Source organism: Miniopterus schreibersii, assembly GCF_964146895.1.
Source record: "Miniopterus schreibersii genome assembly, chromosome: 12".
Lineage (NCBI taxonomy): Eukaryota > Metazoa > Chordata > Mammalia > Chiroptera > Miniopteridae > Miniopterus > Miniopterus schreibersii.
The window spans coordinates 4,127,545-4,148,872 of record NC_138112.1 but is presented as its reverse complement, the minus strand read 5'-3'; the positions used below and the strand labels follow the sequence as shown (position 1 = coordinate 4,148,872).

Here is a 21,328-nt window from a genome sequence, read left to right as displayed (position 1 = left end):
AGCTGGAGCCTCTTGCATTTCTACTGGCTTAAACACATTTGCTTCTTTATTGCTATCAAGGGAGGAGACCCCAAGTCCACCTGCCACTTGCAAGAGGGGCAAGGAGTTGTGCTCCCAGGCCGAGGAGCCCGAGGAGAAGGTGGCAGTCAGCCCCGCGCTGCCCGTCTCTCCTGAGGTGTAAGGTCCAGTTCTTACGTGTCTGCCCCTGTCGTCCATCGTGTGTGGATGGCTTTAGTTCCCCTCCACTCTTGGGTGGTGGGGAAGAGATGCTCCGGCCCCACCAGGGGTGGAGTGGGGTGTGTGTGTGAGTGTACCCTTGGTTCTCTGAGCAGCCTTGAGATCCCCAAGTAGCTGTCACTGCTCCCCAGGGGTCCCCTTGTCAGGCCCTGGGATACAAGGGTAGAAGTGAGGGAGTACCTCCTGAATCATTAGTAGAAACCTGGTAAATCATGTCCTCCTCTTCACCAAGCACTATTTTCTCTTTCCACTATAATTGGAAAAAAATGCCTACTGAAAGAAAAACCAGAAGTTGTATGGAGATATCTATGTACACAAAAGTACACAAATCTGAATTGTACAAGTCAATGCATGTTTACATGTGTACACACTGTGTACTCGTAGCCTAGATCAGATGGAGAGCACCCCGTCCCTCAAGAGAGTTTCCTCTTGCCCCTTCCCTCATAGTCCACCCACCCCAGGTCACCACTGTTCTGTTTCTGTCCTGTGGATTTGGTTTTCCAGTTCTCCAGCTTCATATAAGTGGAATTAGATGGTATACAGAGATGTAGCTTGTGTCTGGGTTTGAAGCTCATTTATGTGGTTGCATGAAGCACTTCCACAACTTAGGAGTCACTTAGTGTTTCTCTGCCCAGTTCTCTTCCCCCTCACTCACCGCTTTTACAGATGGGGAAACTGAGGCTCAGGGAGGGGAAGGGGTTTGCCCAAGGACACATGGCTAGTTGGTTGCAGAATTAGGACTGGTCTCCGGTCAGTGGAACCGTAGACGTCTGACTTGGTGTGCAGCCACTGTTCCTGCTCTCTGCAAGGGGAGATAGGTGCAGGTCACACAAACGTTCCTACCTGACTGAGTGGTTCAGAAGTCAGGATTCGGGACTGACTGTGGAGCAGAGACTCGCCACCCAGGATGGCTTACAGAAAGTGTCTGAGAGCTGGCGAGGCACATGAACTCCCGCACTCACAGTGTCACCACAGCGCTGTAGGAGCGGTGTGGTGAGGGGAGCCCTGTTCTCAGGTGCTGATCCAGCCTACTGACAGCTCTGACCCCAAGGAATGCCATGACTTTCTCAGGCCTCCTTTGTGGCTGTGGATAGCCAGGCCAGGGTGCTCTCTATGAGGACAGGAGGCGAGTGGTTCAGGAAAGGACCCTCTGGCAGATGTCAGAGGTCAGAGGGTGTATACCCGGGGCCTCTGGGAGAGAAGCTGGGCAGTGATGGAAGCCAGGGCACTTGTGTTTCTCCCCTGTCCAGTGACACTGCCCTGGTGAGGTCTCAGGGACAGTGCCCTTAGGAAAGCTCTTTTGTTCCCCTCCTGAGCCTTTTCAGGTCCTGTAACTTCCTTGTCAGTAATCTTCATGGCTGCAGTAGGATTGATTTTCTGGGTTCTGTGGGGAGTAGTCTGTACCTCATTTGTACCTGCGGGATTTTAATTTGTGGAGGTGACTGACAACATGGAAAGGCCAATGCCCATGAAAGAAGAATTTATTACTGACCTTTCCAGAGAGAAGAAGGCATGCCATGCCATACAGGGTCATGCGGGGAAGGACCAGGGCCGATCAGGAGGCAGAAGAGGCGAGAAGGGAGAGCATGGTCCAGAACCTTTCTTGGGGTTTTCTTGGGAAGGAATGAATGAGGCAGGGTAAGTACCCTAACTGTGGGATTGTTTGATTTGAATAATTTTGTGGTTTGGGATTATGGGGTGGTTTCTTGGTGCCTAGTACCTGGCCCTGAGAGATTTAGGGTAGGATAATGCTGACTTGGTGTGAGTGTGATAAGGAAATGCTTGGGGTGTAGGCTCAGGGCTGCCTGTAAGAATTGGCTAGTCCTGGGAGGGGCAGTCTCTCTTTGACCAACAAGCTTTTTAAGAATGTCAAAACAGCCTGGCTCAGTGATTGAGCATCTACCTATGAACCAGGATGTCACTGTTCAATTCCTGGTCAGGGCACATGCCCAGGCTGTGGGCTCGATCCCCAGTAGGGTGAGTGCAGGAGGCAGCTGATCGATGACTCTCTCTCATCACTGATGTTTCTGTCTCTCTCTTCCTCTCTCTGAAATCAATAAAAACATATTTAAAAAAAAAAAAGAATGTAAAAAAAAGATGTCAAGTTGAATCATGAGTTAGGAGGGAAGGGCCCACCAGAGAGTGTGGGCAGGGCCCGCAGGCAGTCGTCATGCAGGCTTTATGGCCAGAAGGCCTAGGTCTGGGAAGCAGGGTCTTTCTCCCATTTGTCATACGCATATCTTCCATGAGGTGCTTGTGGAGAGAGGGTGGGTGAACTGAACCACTGGGTTGAACGTGAGAGGACACAGATGTCTCAGTGGCTGTTCCAGTGTCAGTGGTGTATGGCCATTTCAGGATGCCTGGTGCCGTGTCTTCTTCCGCCTCTTCCTCCCTGATAGCCCTCCCTCCTTGCTCTCCTTCTCATGCCTCAGAGCTACTTGGTGGCCAGCCTGAAATGTTATATTCCTGCAGAGCCTCTTCTTGGCCATAACTGTTGGAAATCAGGTCTCACTGGTGCTGATACCTGAGGAGTGGCCTGGAAATCGACCTGCCTCTTCCTCTGGAGTCTGCACCTTCCCAGTTGTCTGGTGGATCTTTCCTGTGGGCCCATTGTTGACTGCCTAGGATCTAAGCTGGGAGTTTAGGATTTTAGATCTTTAGAACAGGGACATGGAGAAGAGGCGCACTAAAAAGTAGGCCAGTGTGCCTGCTTGCCAGGCGTGCGAGCCAGCTCACTGGTGCGTGCAGCCCGGGCACAAGCTGCCATGCTGTCTGATGCCTCATCTTTCTGCAGCGTCTGTCCCTGGGGCTCCACATAGCTGCACAGCCCACAGGGGAGGGACACATTAAACAGCCATCTCAGGGAAAAGAGATGTTTTCAGCCAAGGTTGGAAATGAGTTGGAGGGTTGATGAGGCGGAGAGCTGCGGGGGGAGGCTCTTTCCAAGCGCGGGATTCTCAGAGCGGGTGGCAGCTGCATCCCTTACATCTGCATCAGTTGGGCTGTGTCAGGGGACTGAGAGGAAGCTGGGAATTGGAAGGAGGGGTTGATAGAGCTGGGAACAGAAGAGAATTGAAGGCATAGCTCAGGACTGTTTCTGGTCTCAGTAATAATTTTAGGAACAGTGGAGAGATTTTAGTGGTATTTCAGAGATGTCATTGGCTTTTTATGTTTTCCTTCTCTCTGTGGTCTCAAGGGGCCAAAATGGAATTGTTCCAAAGGCCTTGTTTTCACCTGCCATTCTGACCTGACCTGAAAGATGAGGCATGCTGCCTTCCATCTGCTGCAGGGCTAGAGCTGGAGGGAGAAGGGGTTCTGCGATCCCAGCAGGGGGACTGGCTTCCTGCCCCTGGATTTGGACCATGCCCGCATGCTGCTGAGGTTGACGGGGTCACTGTGCCAAGCTTGCTGCAGCCTGAGCACTGTGGGAGGAGGGTGGTGGTTGAGTGGCAACAGCAATTTCTAACGTTAGAGTTAGGGAGCTGGGAATGCAAACATACTGGCTTTTAGGAAACCACCCTGGGAGGTGAAATACTTTACCCCACTTATGCTTTCATCGTTCTCAATGCTCTTTGGGTTTCTCTGGATATTTCTTTCAGAACCAGGGCACAAATAACAAACTACCTTGTTACTTTATAGACATCTTTGTAACTGATACCCTTAGTCTTTATCTTCCACCCACCGTGTGCATCCTTTTAGCTCTGAATTTCTGTTACCCATTTTTAAACATTGATTCCCCCTCAGTGGATGAGCACGTCGCCTCATTGGGGAGATGGGAGCATCACATTCTGTTGTGCTCTTGCTCTTAGGGGGTGGTGTCCTGCCTGACTCCCTGGGCAGTGTGGGCTGAGGTTCCCGTTCCTGGACCTTCATGACTGTTCTGGGTCTCAGGGTGAGGGGAGATGCTGCTGCTTCCCCACTGGCTCATATGCATTGTACTCTATTCCGTTTGGGAGGCAAAGAGCAGCCTCCGGGGACTTCCCAGACTGCTGCATGAGCCTCAAATAGAGGCAGAACCCTAGTGGAGAGACAGAACCAGGGCCTTGAGCCGCGCTGGGGGAGAACTGCTGGGACAGAGCTTCAGTTTCTCCTTGCTGCTGCCAGCTCCTGAGCCTCATCTTCTTCTTGGCTCCCAGCCTGCCAGGTCCTGCTATGGGCTGCCCTTCTCCCTAGGCTCTTGGGGCCATAGACAACCACAGTGGGGCTTGTCTTGTAGAACGGGTGCTGCCATATATCTGAGAGTGGTAGCCCTACTTCCCGCCTTGGGTGACCTGCTTTACATATGTGATTCCTGATCATGGGCCCTCCCTCCATTAGGGTCTGTGAAGATCTGTAGCTCTGTAAATCTTGATGCCAAAAGGTGGGTGGGTATTAAAACTTGTGAAATCCTGTTTCCCAGCCTTGGTAGGCCATCTCCAGAGCTTTTGGCTCCCCCAAAGCAGCTGTCAGAGGCTGCCTGGAAGGCTGTGGAAGAGTCAGTGGCCCAAGAGCTCGAGCAAGACCAGAGGCAGCTCCTAGAACTGAAGCGAGAGAAGATGCAGCAGCTGCGAGAAGAGCTGTGGCGGGAGGAGGAAGAGGAGACCCTCCAGCTTCACCAGCAGAAAGAGAAATCTCTGAGGTGCTGCCCCTCCCCTTCGACAGGCTGCACGGGGTACATGTGGGGAAGGGACACTCCCACATATGTCCCAGGGACACTCCCTGGGATGCCTGTGGCCCCACCGGGACTCTTCTGCGGTAGCCCGTGTGGAGGAGTGGGCTCCCTCGCCGAGGCTCACTGCCCCCTCCTTTTGGTGGGGAATTGGGAGGCATGACCATAACAGGAGTAGCTGACACTTTTTGAGAGATCACATTGATACCTGTGCTTTATGTCTGTGATTTGTTAGTCTTCTGAGTGGCTCTTACAGGATGTTGTTATTGACCCCATTTTATAGAATCTGGAATGTAGGCGAAGAAGTTGAGGCACCGAAAGGGTGAGTCCGCTGTCCAAGGTATGGAGGCTGAGGGGCAGCAGAGCCAGCTTAGCCCAGGGGCATGCCTCTGACACCCGTTTTCTTAACTACTGCATGTCGTCTTGGCAGTCAGGTCCCTGCTGGGACCCAGTTGGGGTTGGTGGGGCCACAGGATGTGTGTGAGGTGCTCTTGCCCAGGACCCAGGTTTCTGTTTGGGTTCCTGCTCTTTGTGTAGCTGGCTGGGAGGCCCTAAACAAACAAGACACTTACACCTGGGCTGGGCCTCTGTATGTGATTGTGTGTATATGAATGGACGAGCTAGAGCTTATTTTTGTAAGAAAAGCAGTCCTGGCTGGCACAGAGGCTCTGTAGAGTCCCAGGCCCCTGTCTTCTCTAATCTGTGCCTCTCCAGTGCTGGTTTCACTCTCAGGGTCTCTTCACAGTGCAGTATAGCTTCTCGTCTCTAGCCACCGCACCTGTGCTCCAGGCAGGAGGAACAGGGCAGAATATAAAGGGAAACCTTCTAGCTCCTTCAGCCCCATAACAGAGTTTTCCTGGAAACTTGACCCAATAATTTCCACCTAAATCTCATTGGTTACCCTTGGTTACAAAGGTGACTGGGAAATGTAGTCCTTCAGCTGGGCCTCTGTTCTTGATAGAATAAAACCAGGGCTCTGTGAGTAAGGAAAATGGGCTAGTGGATGTTAAGAAGGATGGGAAAAGTGCTATGAAAAGGTGTTAATGTAACTTGGCAATTTAACTAAATCTTACCCTCTTCAACAGAACATCCAAAACTGGTGGATACTTATTTTTTTATATCATAGATAACAAAGAGTGTATAAAACCGTTTATGCTTTATTTAGAGAAGAAAACCAGCTTCTGACTATCCAGAGGGTGGGGACAGTCTTTCTCATTAGCCAACACCAGATCCCCTGACCCAGGGCCCATCCTTACATCACCCTCCTGGATCCCCTGCCAGGGAGTATCCCATGGAACAGATCTCCCCATAGCACCCTTTTCCAGCCAGCTGGAAACTGAGCCAAACAGTGTGGTTCAGCCCACCTTGAGAGCAGTGCCTAGAAGAGAACCCTGGCGGTGCTTCCCTGCAGCCCACCAGGCTTCTCTCCTCCTTGCCCTCCCTAAGCTTAGCTTCCCATCCAGAGGAGTGTCCACAAGCAACTCCTAGGTTGTTGTAAAGACTAGCATGCCAAAAGTATCTGACTCAGGGCCTGCACACCATAGTCGCTCAATAAAGGGTAGCTCTTGTTTTTATTTTCAGTTGAAATCAACATAGTTTCGGCAGTCTTGGCTAAGTAATATTTCTATGGGCCGTGCCTTGCCTGGCTCTCTTTGAAATAGTTCATCATGAGGACCCTGTTTCTGTTTACACTCGAGCCTTCTTGAGGGGTGGGGTCTCTCTCTGCTAAGAACTTCCACTTGGTAGAAATCTCTGAAAGCCACACCAACCTAATAGTAAATATTTCTTTCTTTTAATTAAAATTTTTAAAAAATTATAGTTTACATTTGTACTAGTTTCAGGTGTACAGCATAGTGGTTAGACAATCATATGCTTTACAAAGTGTCCCCCTGCTATTTCCAGTACCCAATGGACGTCATACACAGTCCTCGCAATATTATTGACCGTATTCCACAGGCTGTGGTTTACGTCCCCAGGACTATTCTGTAGCGCAGACATCTCCTGAATGAGGAAGGCAGGCAGGAAGGCAGTTGTAAACTGAGGAGACTGAGTTGAGCTGTAAGATGAAGGACGCCCCCCCTGAAGACCCTTCCAGCTCTAACAGTCTGTGTGCTGTGTGTAACATTCAGCCGGAGGACAGGGAGCAGGCTTCTGGGGAATGTAGAAGGAAGGATTTTCACTCAAGTTTTGTGCCATAATGGGAGAGAGCAGTGGTGCTGATAACTTGAAACAGAAAACGACCCTTAGTCTTTTTGGCTTTGGAATTCATTACAGAGGCTTCTCAAAGAAATTGTCTTCGGAATCATGTTTTTCTTGGGCTTGAACTGCCTGAGTGCACTGCTCAGAGCCCTGGCTCTGGGGGCTGTGGGAGGATGTGGTTTGTGTCAGCAGGGGTGTCTGCTTTTTTCCCATCGTTGGTAGTAAAGAAGATACCCTCACAGGCCATCGAAGCTGCTGAGACAGGGTGGCCCCCAGTCGCTTTACCATGTGAAAATGGAATACATTTTTTGTTTAATTTTTTTCTATTATTTTTTTATAATATAAAATACAGAAAATGGTATTTTTTAAAACGCTGCGTATGAAAAATGATGTCATGCAAATGTCCTCCAATTTCCGGTTCGCAAGTACAGGCACTTTCTACGGCATTTTCCATGAGGCTTTTAACACGTCTGGCTGCAGCGTTTGGACTTCTTCCCGATGTTGTCCCTCAGCCGGCGGGCAGTCCTGGGCTTGGACTCTTGCCCTGTCTGGGCCCAGGTGCAAGTCAGTTTGCACATGTTGCGGAAGTCCGTGGGTTCTGGGGCTGGCTCCAAGCTCTCAAGAACATGGAGGGACGGCCCTGCCTCACCCTGAGTGCTCTGCTGCACACGCTCAGCACTCTCCTGACTGCAAGCTGAGCGTGGTCTCGGGCTCCGGCACATCACTGACAGACCCTGGTACTGCAAACGCTGAACCAAGGGGCGTGTTGCTGGGTTTGCGTGTGGGTTGCTGACATGGAAACCCATGCACATGTGCTCTATGTGTTAGAACAGTGGAGCGCTGATTTTTGAAATCAAATTCAGTGGTTTTTACGTGTTGCTCCGTCATGAATTTTTCTGTAACAAATTTCTAGGGAACATTTTCAGAATCTGAAACAAAAATTAAAAAAGTATTAGTGCCAAAAAAGTTATGAAATTTTTAAATAGTAAAGTGACTTATGGGCCACCCCGTATTTGGGGGCTAGGTGGGACTGTTCAAATTCACAAGCATTTATTGAGCACCTGCTTCATGCTAGTTCCTGTGCCCGGTACTTGGGATATAAAACAGTTTCTGGCGAGATTCTTTCTCTGGAGAAGCTCCCAGACTTGAAAGGAAAACAGACACAAGCGATTAATTATGACACAGTATGGTGCATGGTGCAGAGTGGCCAGGACAAGAAAGGTCCCCACGTAACCTGTGATGGGGATGGATCAATGAACTTGGGGGGGGGAGCTTGGTCTTGGATGATGAACACGGGTTCATCAGGTTGGAAAGGGGAGTCTCAGCAGAGGGGCCAGCATGAACAAAGGCCGAGGAGCGAGGAGAGCGGTGGGCTTTAGAGGTAGCAGCTCATCTGATGTGGCTAGAGCAGAATCCAGGGGTGGAGAGTGAAAGGATGTGGACTCAAGTCAGGCTGGGGTCAGTCTGCATCTGTCCTTAGCGGGTGCTACACAAGACGAACCTGGAGGCAGAGGGAGCCTTGGGGAGGAAGGCTGGTCTGGGATCAGCTTCCTGAGGCAAAGGGCAGGTGGGGCTCATGGCCCCCTTTACCCTGGGAGGTACGGGGAGGCAGCAGGACCCAGAGGCTGAGGTCAGGATCACCTCTAAGAGTTTATAAGCTTCGCAGGCAGGCTATAGGCTTTTGAGAGCCAGGAGCCAGGAATATGACTAGAAGAGGAGAGACCGGTGGCCTTCCAATGCTTTCCTTGCCTTTCCTCCCTAGTCTCCTGAAGGAGCAGCTACAGAAAGCCACTGAGGAGGAGGGGGCTCGGATGCGAGAGGAGGAGGGCCGGAGGCTGTCCCTGCTCCAGGCGCAGGTCCTGTCCGGCGCAGAAGCAGATGAGAGCCAAATCAGGTGAACGCCGCTGTGAGCTGCCGTCCCAGGGCGGCCCGAGTGCACCGGCCAACCGCCATTCCCCTCTGTTTGCCCAGGGCCCAGCACGAGGCTTCCCTGCAGAGGCTGAGGGAGGAACTGGAGTCTCTGCAGAAGGCCGAGAGGGCCAGCTTGGAGCAGAGAAACAAGCACATGCTGGAGCAGCTCAGGGGAGAGATGGAGGCTTCGGAGCAGAGGGAGGAGGCTGCGCTGAATGCTGAGAAGGAGAAGGCTTTGAGGCATCTGAGGGAGCGGCTGGAAGGGGAGAGGAAAGAAGTGAGCAAGTAGAATTGGACCTTCCTCTCCGACACGTGCCTGGGCTGCCTGGGGAGGGACTGAGTGTGGAGGAAGAGCAGCCTTGGGTATGCAGGTGGGGAGACAGGCAGAGAGTGGGGGCTGCACAGGTGGGTGCAGAGACCATGGACCCACTACTCTGTGTCACCCAGCCTGTCTCAGGGCAGGAACAAAGCTTGGTCCCCGCGGAGCGGAGGGTGTGCAGCGGTCCAGAGGCTCGCTGTAGGGCCGCTGGGCCTGTAGTGGTTGGGTGTTGTCAGTGGCAGTGAAGAAGTTTGAGGGAGATGGCCTGTGGATCTTGGGAGGTTTTATGATCAGAAGAACTTGAAGCAGACCAGAGGTCCTGAGACGAATGTGCCTGCCCCCGTCCTTGTCTCGGACAGCTGTGGCGACCTCCCATCCTCCTCTCTTCTCTCTGGCCTTCAGATGAGTGGCTTGCACACTCAGGAGGCTTCCCCCTTGTCCTCCCTGTCCCTCTGCTGGGAGGCTCTGTCTCAGGCTACGTGGAACTGTTTCCTTGGTGAGGGGTGGAGCTTCGCTCAGACCAGGAGAAACTCGCAGGGTTTTCAGTACTGAGTGCTAAAGCCTCCAGCCTCTGCCGGGCCTCACCCACAGGCATGAGTGTCACCCGAGTGCCTGTGGCAGCAGTGGCCTGAGGCTGCCTCAGTGCTCCTCCACTGTGGCCCTGTGTTCTGTTTATCTGCTACTTGCAGACTTTAGGGACTGAGTTATAGCGGGAGAACAAAGACCTACCTGTGGTTCCCCTTAGCCCCTTAGCTCGAGGAGTGTTGGGAATGGTTTTCCTGGCTCCTCCTTGTCTAGGGTCAGTGCCCAGCTAGCCTTCTCTGCCCTGCATCCCTCACACGCCCTTTGTTGCTCCCCAGGCAATGGCAGCGCTGGAGAGGGAGCATAGAGCTGAGCTGGAGCGGCTCTCGTCCTCACTGGAGGCCAAGCACAGAGAGGTAGATGCTGCCAGCCTGGACATAAACCTCAGACTCCTTCACTGCTCGTCCCTAGAAGTACTCAAGCCCACCCCTGCCATGAGGGAGGGAGCCTTCCACCCCCCGCAGCCCCATGGGGAAGAGCACTGGGTTCCTGGGAAGTGAGTCCCCCTTGGCCACTCTGTAGTGCTCTCTGAGAGTCACCCTCCTTGCTGGGCCCTCCTCAGGTGGTCTCCAGCCTCCAGAAGAAGATAGAGGAAGCTCAGCAGAAGGAGGAGGCCCAGCTGCAGGACGGCCTGGGGTGGGCGGAGCAGAGAGCTCAGCACAAAGCTCACCAGGTGCTGGAGTATGAGCAAGAGGTGAGTGCTGCACTGTCTCTTCGCTTGAGTCGCTGCCTTCTTGCATGGGGTGCTGCGTCCTCTTTTGGGGTGCTGCTTCCTCAGCTTGGAGTGCCATCCTGGCCCAGAGGGTCATTGCTTTGATGGCTCAGCTGGGGTTAGCACTTCTTAGCCCACGCCCTTGTGTGTGGGAGGTGGTGCTGAGGTGTGGCTGTGTGCGTCGTGTGTCACGCACCTGTGACGGGCATGTCGTGTGCCTGGGGGGCCTTGGGATGTGCTGTATGAGATCTTCAAGTGCTTCAGTCTGCGCACATGGCCCACTCAGTCCCGCGTGTTGTGTGCCTCCTGCCCTGCAGCTCGGTGGCCTCCTGAGAGAGAAGCGCCAGGAGGTGGAGAGGGAGCATGAGCGGAGGATGGAGAGGATGAGGGAGGAGCACCGGCAAGCGGTGGCTGAGGCCAGAGAGCAGTATGAAGCCCAGGTGACTTGGCCCCCCCCTGCACGCGCGCTCATGGGCACAGAGCCTGGGCCCTCCCCAGCTGGCCAGAGGGCAGGGAAGAGGGAAGCCCGTGGGCGTGGTTGGTGGGAGGCCTCTTCCCTGGCCCTGCACCAGCAATGTCATTTTATGTCTAAAGCATTGGGTGAGGAGTGAGCCCTCTTTTTCGGGCAGGTGCACCTTCCTCTCTTGATAACAGCTGGCACTGAACTTGTCCTACGTGCCAGGCACTGTCCTAAGCTCTTTATATAGATTAACTCATTTAGTCCTCACAGCACCCTTAGGGGGCATGAACTACCATTATCTCCATTTTCAAAGTGAGGAAACTGACTTGGGGAGCGTAAGCAACTTTCCCCGACCATGGCTAACAGGCAGGAGCTAGGGTTCAAGCCAAGACTACCTGATTCCAAAGCCTCAGTTTTAACTACCCTAACGCCATGCCTCCAGGCTGCATAGGAATCCAGGGCACCAAGGAATAGAGGGCAGGAGCCCAACAGTGTGTGAGTGTTATCTGCCGTCTTCAGCCTTGGCCATGGGTGGGAAAGGTCAGCTATCCAAGTGGCTCCTCTCTGGCTTGGTGTGCTTTGCACAGTGTGGGGTGGCCGACGTTAGCCTGCAGCGGGGCCTCTGCCCAGGGTTTCCTGCTGCTGCTCCAGGGACTGCAGCACCCCAGGCTCTGTACCATCTTCCCCGGGCAGAAATAGCAGCCATGATGGAACGAAGTTGATTCCCTTCCCAAACCAGTTCTGACCTTGCTGAGGGACAGTGGTACTTTATTAATGACCTCTTTTCCCTTGAGGAATGGAAACTGGATGTGATGGAGCAGTAGGGGGCTCCCCAGGGGTTTCCTCACCACATCTGACCAGCCTCTGCTTCAGAGTGGGCTGCAGACTTTCTGGGGGGAGGATCATGCTGTCCTCTCCTCTCTTCTAAGAGCTGGCCTTAGGAAACTGCTGGAGTCCTTGATCTTATGGACTCAGGTGGCAGGGGTGGGAGGCCCTGCAGTTTCCCATGGCGGCCCCCTCCATGCAGGAGAGGAAGCAGCGGGCTGAACTGCTGGGGCACCTGACCGGAGAGCTGGAACGCCTGCGCAGGGCTCACGAGCGAGAGCTGGAGACTGCAAGGCAGGAGCAGGGCCGGCGGCTGGAGGACTTGGGGCTCCGACAGCAGGAGCAGGTGGGGCTCTGGGCAGTCCTTCAGGGCCACCTCCATGTGGGGCAGAACAGGGCTGGGGCATCAGGAGAGCAGGACGGAGCCCAACAGCTTCAGGAGTGGGGTCTTGCTGGCCATCCCCAAGCTGGGGCATCATTGCTCTTTCGTTTTCTGGGAACATCCCTGGTATGAGAAGAGGAGGCCAGCCCCTTTAGGGCCTTGGGGTTGGCACCTTTGCTTCTCCTTGCCCCCACTGGGAGTAAGTAAGGTGTGGTGCTTTCCTGGGAGTTGCAGGGCCAGATGGGAGGAAGCATGAGCCCACTTGGGTGGTGCTATGGTATGGTCAGGACCCCTCCTGTCACTCAGCTAAAGTCTCGTGCCCTTTCTGTACTTACATTTTTCCTCCACCTTTGCTCTGTGCAGGAAAGGAAACTCCAAGAGTTAGAGTTGGATCTTGAAACCAGAGCGAAAGATGTCAAGGCCAGATTGGCTCAGCTGGACATTCAGGTGAGGGAGTGGGGTGGAGGCTAGGATCTCGAGGTGCTCTTGACCTTGGAGTCATAGCTCCCCCAAGAGAGGATGGGCCTTTCTGCCCCTTAGCCTTGGAGCCTGGAGATGGCCCAGGTGCCCCTTTCATTCCCTCCTCAGGAGGAGACTGCCCGGAAGGAGAAGCAGCAGCTCCTGGACGTAAGGAGGCAGGTGGTGCTGAAGAGCAAGGTTTGTCTGCCTCTCTCAGCCTCGGCCTCCCTCTCTCCCCCGACTCCCTTTCCTTTATTCCTCTCCCCCCATTACCCCACCTCTGTCCACTTGATCTCTCAGGGCATGGGGCTACTCCACAAGCAGCACCACTGTGTGGAAGCAAGCTCGGGTTGCTCAGGGAGCGGCTGTGGTGGGAGGATGGGAGCTGCAATGTGTCAGCCCCTCCACATGGGGCAGAACAGTGTCCTTTCCCCTCCTCCTGGTGTCCCTGTCCTCAGGCTTCTGGCTCCCTGCTTTCTCCCTACTCTTTCTCCAGGTGCTTCTGTTTTTTCTTCTGCCCAGGAAGTCACAGCTACCCATCGACACCTGGAAGAGGCAAAGAAGGAGCACACCCACCTGCTGGAGTCAAACCGGCAGCTCCGAACAGTTCTCTGCGAGCTGCAGGCCCACAAGCTGGAGTTGGAATCCCAGGTGGACGTGCTGCAGACCCAGGCCGAGAGGCTGCAGAAGCACATCAGGTGGCGCGGGCACCCTGCGTGGAGCCACCCTCTGCCCCTCGCATGCCCTCTGACCTCTGCTGCTCAGAGCCCTGTCTGCATGTGCTCAGTTCACAGGCAGAGTGGACCAGGCTCTGTCTGCTGCATGTTGTAGGGATGGGGAGTCTTAGGAGGTTCTGAGTAGCTGGGGTCCTGGTTTTACTGTTCATGCCCCAGCCCCGCTCAGGGACTTTGATGTGAGTGAAGGGATGGAGATAGTCTTGCTCTCTACCTCAGGTGGGGGCTTGAAGCCCCCCAGGGGTTCTTATAGTGTGCTGCCTGGTTTGCTTCATCACGTGGCGCTGCCTTACCTCCCTGCACCTCCACTCCCCCCTCAGTGACCTGGAGGCCAAAGCTCAGAGGAAGCAGGATGTGTTGACAGAGCTGGCGGTAGAGGAGAGAAGAGCTTCCCCGTGTTGTGAGCCAGATCTCCACATCGAGGACCTGAGGACATCCCCTGGGAGTGTGAGCTTCTCTGGCCTTGGAAGCAACAGAATGGCTGGGCTGGGGCACCAGGAGGGATGGGGCGTCAGGGGGGTGAGGTACTAGGAGAGGGTAGGGTACCAGGGAGGTCCAGGCTGTGCTCTATGTAGGGCTTTTGGCTCCTCTTCTTACTGTTCCCCACCCCAATATCCATCAATCAGATGATCTCTGCAGTGAATAGTGCCTGGTGCTGGCAAAGCATCATGTCTAGACCCTGGGAGGGATTTCAGGGCTGCGAGCCTGCAGTGTATCTGCTTGTGTTACAGTTAGTGGGTCTTTCCTATCATGTATCCCTAGAACCAGACCAAAGAGGTACCCTCTTCTCTCTCCCAGAGCAAGGAGGATGCCGGCTTGTCCTTGGACAGGTGAGTTCTGATAGCCTGTCTTATTTTGGGTTGACACCATGAGGTGTGAGTGCCTGTACCATGGAGCTGGGGGACTGAAGACAGGTGACAGTAGTCACTAGTGGGTCTTGGTTCAGGGAAGTTGATGCCACTGTGATTGTTGGCACAGCATGCTGGCACCTGCTGATCCTGGTTGAGAGTCAGGCCAGTGGGAGTGTCTGGCTATCTGCCTGGAGGCCTTTCAGAGTCCGGGTGGGTGCCGCACACCCCATGCTGTAGTCTTAAACGGCCACATTCCTACACACTGCCCAGCCCAGCCAAGCAGTTTGTGCCCAGGATGGATCTCTGCTGGGGGTGTGTCTGGTGATCCTCTCAACCTCCCTGCCCGCACCCACCCATGCCTGTCCTCCACAGCTTCCGGCACTACCTCTCTGCAGAGGGGGTGGCTCTCCGCAGCGCCAAGGCCTTCCTGGTGCGGCAGACACGTTCCATGCGGAGGCGGCAGACTGCTCTGAAGGCCGCCCGGCAGCACTGGTGCCAGGAGCTGGCCAGTGCCCCAGATGCAGCCAAGGACCTGCTAAGCACCAAGGCCCTAGGAGACGTGCGAAAGGACCTGGAAGAGGTCAGTGCCTGGACAGCCTCCCAGCTCTGGGGGAAGGAGGTCCGGGGAGCAGGATCAGCACTTGCCTTGGGACTCACCCTCCGCTGCTCATGCTGGGGACTCCAGGATAGTGGCTGCACAGCCCTTGGCTCGTACACAAGTCATCTAGGTGGGCAGAAAGGGGCATGAAGGTTATATATTTCCTCGAGGATGAAGGCACCACGTCCAGAAGGCCGTGCACAGTGTGCCGAGTGCTCTCTCATAGTAAATTGTGAGGCTGTGCACTGCGTGCGGGATGCTGTCTCATACATAGTATATCTCGAGGCTGTGCACAGTGTGCCGGACGCTGTCTTATAGTAAATCACAAGGCCATGCACTGTGTGTGGGACACTCTCTTGTGTGGGTCTCACAGTAACCACAGGTGATGTGCAGGTGGTAGTGTTATTCTGTTTTCTAAGTGAAGAGTACAGGAGGTTTTCAGAATTTCACATCCTGTACCTTGCTTGTCCATTCCACATGAAAGACTGTTCATGGCTGGAAATCTTTGAGTATACACTCGGCATGAGATTGAATTACTTCTCTTCTGTACTTCTTTGGTACCCTAATTTGCAAGGAAAAGCCAGTCTTCATGATCACTCTTAGTTAGGATTGCAGATCTTTGAGGGTCCTGACAATTGTACTCAGTCCCTTAGAATTCTGATGGTGCTCAGAGCTGGCAAGTAAGCTGGGCCCTGTGCCCCTCAGCCTGGCTTGGGGGGGCAGCAGAGTACAAGAGTCTGGTACAGAGCTGCAGGCTTCCCAGGGGTGTGCATGTGCTCCCGGGCCCTGCCATTGCTCTACTGTGTTCCTCCTGATGACAGTGACAATGATGATGATAGTGGTAGTAGTTGGAGCCATGATAATAGTGACCATTTGGTTAACAGTAACCATGTGAGAATTTATTAGCTATGGATGTGGTGCTAAGCGTGTAGCATACTCTGTCTCTTTTAATTCTCATGACCCCATGAAAAGTAGTATTTTTCTTTCTCAGACAAGAATCTGGACTGAGAGTTAAGTAATTTTTTCATGATAACCAGCCAACAGAGGGCAAAGCTGGTACCCCACGGTCAGTGTGGGATTCACATTTACCCTCCCTTCCTCCCTGACTGCAGGAGACCAAGCACCTGGAGGAGATGAAGTCGGCCATGAGGAAGGGCCGAGACCTGCTGCGGAAGAAAGAGGGGAAGCTGAGCCAGCTGGAGGCCTCTCTTCGGGATGAGGTGCAGCCCTGTGGCCATATGGCCTCAGGTGGCCACAGCTTCCTTTTCTGTGCCCAGGATACGGTTGGGTTCTTTGGTCCTCTGTCGAGGGCACTGGGTCTCTGGGGCCCAGGACTGGCACTAGGCTTAGGGCTGTGGGCCTGTGTGAACGGCAGTGGCTTGCGCTTAGAGGTTGGTTATCTGTGCTGAGTGGTTCTGAGACCCGGAGCCTCTTTCTAAAGTTTCTTGAGAGAGAATCTAGCCCTGGCCCTTCCCCTGCCATGGTACCTGAGGACAGATGTTCCCACCTGGGAGGTTGCCCAAGGTTCCCTCCCTTTTCGTGGGCCTGTACTCTTCCCTGGATGCCTGAGGCGTGGGTGTGGCAGGAGGGAAGCTTAGGTGGAGACACTGCAGGGAGAATTTACTGGGAAAGGGTGGACAACTGTCTGGTCCTGGTAGCCTTGCTACCTGTGTCTCAGGGCTGAGTTCTGTTAGCCTAGCCTCCCTTCCACCCCCTGAAAGGCAGCCTGCAGGATGTGCCTCTCCCACGTACAAAGTGCTCAGGGCCAGTGCCAGCAATAACTGCTGCTTCTACCCATAAGGCTCCAGATGAGGATACTCTGAGAGGAGCCCCCGCCAAGAAAGTGGTGACTTTTGACCTCAGTGACACGGAAGACACTAGCAGTGGAAGTTCAGAGTCCTGCTCCCTGCCTCACAGTGAGTGGTGGCAGCGAGGAGGACAGGGAGGGTGGCAGGGGAAGGGCTACAGTTTCCATGGAGAGGGAAGAACTTCGGGAACAGAGGTGCAGCCCCCTTCCTCCGCTCTGTGTGAATTGGCCTCTGGGTGCCAGTGTCTGGAGCAGGTTCCCAGTAGATGCTTGGGAAGGAGGGAACCACTCTGGCTTTGCTAGTCCACAGGATCGGGAAAGCCTTCTGAATGCACAGAGTCCCTAACTGTGAGGGTGCCCCTGTCCGCCACTCTGATCTCTGCAGCCTGGCCTGCAAAGCGAGAAGCCCTCCTGCTCCTTCCCCAGGGCCTCTTTCGTAGGGCCAGTTTCCTGTCTCCACTGTCTAGAACACAGAAGCTCTGCCCTCTCCCAGTCAAGGCCAAGGCGCTGTTGCCTGGAGGAATGGGGAGTGGTGGCCGGTAGGGAGCCACTATGTCACCCCAGCATCCGAAACCTGAGTCCTTCTTTACCACCTGCCTCTTCCCTTTCAGTCAGCCTGACCGCAAGCCCCACCTTCCCCAACAAGATCCAGTACTTGAGCAGCTCCCTACAGCGGATCAGCAGCCAGCTAAACGGGGTCCTCAGCATGCTGGGGGGCCTCAGCTCTCAGCCGCCACTCCTCACTCCCACCCTGGCACAGACCCCGTCCCCATCCTTCCAGAGGGCTCCCGTTCCCTCCTACCCCTCCCTGGTCCCCATCTTCCCCTCATCCCCCAGGACACCTGTGTCCACCCAGTGGGCCTGGGACCAGGGGCTGGGCCGCAGGCTCTCCTCCTCCGTGACTCAAACAGTGGATGACTTCCTGGTGGAGAAGTGGCACAAGTACTTTCCAAGTGAGCTTCCTTCCGGACATGTGGTTCTGGGCCAAGCCTTCCCCCTCCCCCACCTCCTCTTCCTCCCTTCTGTCACCTACCCCACCGCCTCCCTGGGTCCCTGGGAAGGAGACCTTGCTGAGTACCCAGAAGCTGTGGGCTCTGTGGGTTGGGTGGCTGACTGGGGCCTTTAGGACTCCAGAGCTCAGCAGAACCTGAAAAGTCATCGTCGTCATCATCAGAATAGCTACTGTTACGTGCACTATGTCATAGGCCAGGCATTTTATATGAAGGTATTCATTTAGGTCTTACAACCTCTGAGGTACAAATTCTTTACCCCGTTGTTACAGATGGGGAAACTGAGACTTAGGGAGGTTAAGCAGTGTGTTCCAGGGTGCCCAGTGAGTGAGTGGCAGACTGAGTTTTGGTCAGATCCAGGCTTCAGCTTGGCACGGTGGCTGCTGTGGCATCATAGCACTGTTCAGTTAGAGGGAAAAGTTACAACTCCCTGTTCCACCCATATAGTTCTAGAAATAAAATGAATAGGGTGATTCCTGTCTCTCACCTTTCACTTCAGCTACTGAAAGTATCCCTGTTTGTATTTGTTTTGGGGGCACTGCCTTTTCAGTTTTGGGGAGGCAGAAGGTGCTGGGGAGCAGGGAGGTGGCCTGCGTGGCCCGGGTCTGGCTCAGCTGCCCCACTGTCCACTGTGAGTGATTTCTTCCCACTTTCCAGCTGGAGTCCCCGTCCTCAGCAGTGGCACCACCTCCTTGGAGAACAGGCTGGGTTACATGTCTGCCAGGTAAGACTCCCTATAGCTCAGTGTGGAACCACACAGTTCAGCTGTGCACTGCTCTGCCCTGAGCTGATGGGACCTCTAGGGGAGCAGAACTCATGGTCGTGTACCCAGAGAGGCCAGGCAGGCCCCAGTTCTCAGAGCTGCCTGGGTCTTAGACACTCCTCCATGCAACCGGAGGAGAATCTCTGGGGAGCACAGCTCCATGAGGAACCTGTGAGACGACAGCCCTGGCTGGACCCTGCCCACTGCCCTCCCATAGCCCCTCGAGCCTTGGAGCAGAGTGTGGCCTTTTTCTTTGCCACTCTCTGTGTGTGCTTCCTACAGCTTCCTGCTTCCTCTAGTCCTGTGAACAACATCTGGAGTGAGAGGCGCCCCTGTGGGGGGAGACAGATGGACAATTATTTAAGCCTGTTATTTCTCACTCATCTTATTCCTTACCAGATGTATCCCCTCCCACCAGACCCCCAACCATAAGTCCCCCCCCTCACCCCTTTTGCCAGTTTGGGAGCTGATGCTGGGCAGGTATTTGAGTGGACACTGTGGAGAGATTTTGCTGGTGAGATTGGCCAGGATCTGTGGAGCCTGGAGTCTCCATGTCAGTATTCACCCAGGAGGGGTGGGCACACTCCAGAGGGGCATCCTGCCAATAGAGGAAGCTTTGAATTGCTAAAGAGACCCCAAGCCTGCAGCTGGTATCTTGAGAGGAAGAGGGAGGCGCCGTGATGGCCTCTCGCTGTGTTGGCCTCTCCTGGCTTTATCACAGGTCCCCCTTCCTCTGATTCTCCTGCCTCTCTCCCTCCTCCTGCTGTGCTTCCCTTCCCAGAGAGCAGCTCCGCCTCCTGCAGCATCCGCACTCCCACATCCCGGAGGTGGGCAGTGCCAACTTGCAGGGCATGATTGAGGCTAACCGGCAGTGGCTAGAGCATTACAAAAACGACCCTAAGTTATATCCTTTCAGCCAGTTCTCGAACCCTGGCCCCTTTCTGCTGTAGCTGCCTGATGGCTGAGCTGGGCTGCTGGCGGCTATTTGTGCCCCAGGGGTCCCAGGAGGATCCTGTTTGGCTTCTGACCCTTTCCCCCATGGCCCTTCCCTGGTGCTTAACTGACTGCAGTTTTCCTTCACCTTGTGGCCAGACATCTTTTCTCAGTGCACAAGCCAGGAGCCACTTCGGGCCTCCTGCAGCTGGGCCTGGATGAGAACAACACGCTGAAGGTGTATCGCTACTGAGGCCTGCGCGGTCGCGTGCGGTGCACCTGGCTCCCCTGCACCCACATCAAGTGCCTGAGGAGGGGCCTGCACTTCATTTCCTCTGATGGAGCATCCTCCTGTCCCGCCTTTGCTGCTGCCGCCCCACTCGAAGCTCAGGGAACTGTGGGGAAATGGGCTGGGTGGGAAGGATGGTACAGCCGGGAGCAGTTAGCCACCGCAGCGACCAGGTGGCGGATCTCAGCTGAAGCACGTGGGCCGCTGCGAGCTCCTGCGTGGGTATGGCAGCCCTGAGGATGAGGGGCACCACCGGGCACAGGGGCACCTTCAGGAGGAAAGGGCGGCATTAGAGGAGCTGATATGAAAGTCCAGGGACTCTCTTTGGAGCCCCACTGATCCCTTGTACCTGCAGGGCACGCATGGTTCAGTGTATGGTCCTCACTTCACAGAGCAAAGCCCCAGCCTGTTGGTACCCCGGGCCAGGCTCTGTCTCCAATACCTCAGCCTCATAGAGCCCAGAGCTTTCTTCCCATTTTCCTTTCCTTTTCCTTTTTCTTTCCTTTTTTTTTTTTTAATGTCCTCTTTCTTGAGTCCTCTGTTTCTCCTTTTGAGTAACTCAGGATTGGCCCAGAGCCCTGCCAGAGGTTGCTGGAGGCAACCAGAGTTTTGTCACCTCTCTTCCCTCTCCTGGCACTATGCTGTCCTCAGGAGCACCCTCTCCCTTTCCCTTTTCTGGGGCTCCTCCCCAGAGCCCTGCCAGCTAGCTTCTCAGGTCTCTAGCACACAACTTCAGTAAGACGACAGCCATAGGAGAAGTCTGGGGTGGCTTCTGGTCCTCACCTCGCTTTCTCCACCTCGGTGTATCTATGGGTTCTGGTTTCCGTCTCTCTTTTCTACCTGTGCCCAACCCCTGCTGCCTCTTCTCAGAGCTCGGAGACTCCTTCTGAAGGAGGTGAGGGCGGGGCCAGTGCCTGGCCTTGGCGCGAGGGGCCTTTGCCAGTGAGGCTGCTGCCATCTGTACAGCTCCCTACAGCCCCTCTCAGCGGGCTCCTGGGGATCACAGGAGACGCTGTCTGACATCCGTCTCAGTGTTTAAAGAAAATCCCCCCCCTGTTTTTCTTGTCTTGAAAGCTATGGGGTTATCCTTGCCTCTCTAATACATAGAGACGAACCCTCCACCATCCCATCACGAATTTCTTTGTGCTGGAAGAAGAAACTAAGATCCAATAGGCTTTTATCTACCCCCAAGGCCATACTTCCCGGTCATCAGTCTACCACACAGAAAAAGTCCATTTTGTAACTTGGCTGATTCTGTGTGCTTTGGGACTTTCTTATGTGTCACAACCGTCTCTGGTAACAGTCCTGTGTTTTGTACATCAATTAAACCTGTGCTGGTCCAGTTTCTACAAGGGGGCTGTGTGAGTGTGTTTCCTCCTCTCCGAAAGCCTTTGCCTCCTTCCACTTCAGAGCAGAGGAAGGAGAAATTAATATTCACAGAACATCTCCTAGGCAGCTGATCCAATCACAACAAACCTGTGATGCAGAGATTGTCTTCGTTTCTCTGAATGAGGAAATCAAGGTTCAGGGACCTGTAAGTGCCTGGGGTCCTGGATAAAGTAGCCGAGTTCCCTGCAAGGCAGAGCCCTCACCCCCATCCCTGCGCCCT

General features: G+C 54.4%; 1 protein-coding gene across 8 annotated transcripts in view; it reads left to right on the top strand.

Annotated features, from left to right (window-relative positions):
* CEP164 (centrosomal protein 164) overlaps nt 1-21,071 on the top strand; it is a 64,745-nt gene extending 43,674 nt beyond the window's left edge. For 4 of the 8 annotated variants that reach the window (XM_081152725.1, XM_081152722.1, XM_081152726.1 and 1 more), the window contains 21 exons: nt 61-177; nt 1,738-1,875; nt 4,637-4,855; nt 5,169-5,207; nt 8,847-8,978; nt 9,056-9,272; nt 10,175-10,252; nt 10,459-10,590; nt 10,926-11,048; nt 12,096-12,239; nt 12,639-12,722; nt 12,864-12,932; nt 13,257-13,432; nt 13,789-13,915; nt 14,231-14,298; nt 14,692-14,899; nt 16,030-16,137; nt 16,719-16,833; nt 17,336-17,677; nt 18,392-18,458; nt 19,279-21,071. In XM_081152725.1, coding sequence (XP_081008851.1) covers nt 61-177; nt 1,738-1,875; nt 4,637-4,855; nt 5,169-5,207; nt 8,847-8,978; nt 9,056-9,272; nt 10,175-10,252; nt 10,459-10,590; nt 10,926-11,048; nt 12,096-12,239; nt 12,639-12,722; nt 12,864-12,932; nt 13,257-13,432; nt 13,789-13,915; nt 14,231-14,298; nt 14,692-14,899; nt 16,030-16,137; nt 16,719-16,833; nt 17,336-17,677; nt 18,392-18,458; nt 19,279-19,447 — 2,872 coding nt within the window. In that variant the 3' untranslated portion in view covers nt 19,448-21,071. The remainder of the gene's footprint in view (nt 1-60; nt 178-1,737; nt 1,876-4,636; nt 4,856-5,168; nt 5,208-8,846; nt 8,979-9,055; nt 9,273-10,174; nt 10,253-10,458; nt 10,591-10,925; nt 11,049-12,095; nt 12,240-12,638; nt 12,723-12,863; nt 12,933-13,256; nt 13,433-13,788; nt 13,916-14,230; nt 14,299-14,691; nt 14,900-16,029; nt 16,138-16,718; nt 16,834-17,335; nt 17,678-18,391; nt 18,459-19,278) is intronic. The other 4 variants (XM_081152727.1, XM_081152723.1, XM_081152724.1 and 1 more) reach the window with 4 other exon arrangements.
* The last annotated feature ends 257 nt before the right edge of the window (nt 21,072-21,328 follow it).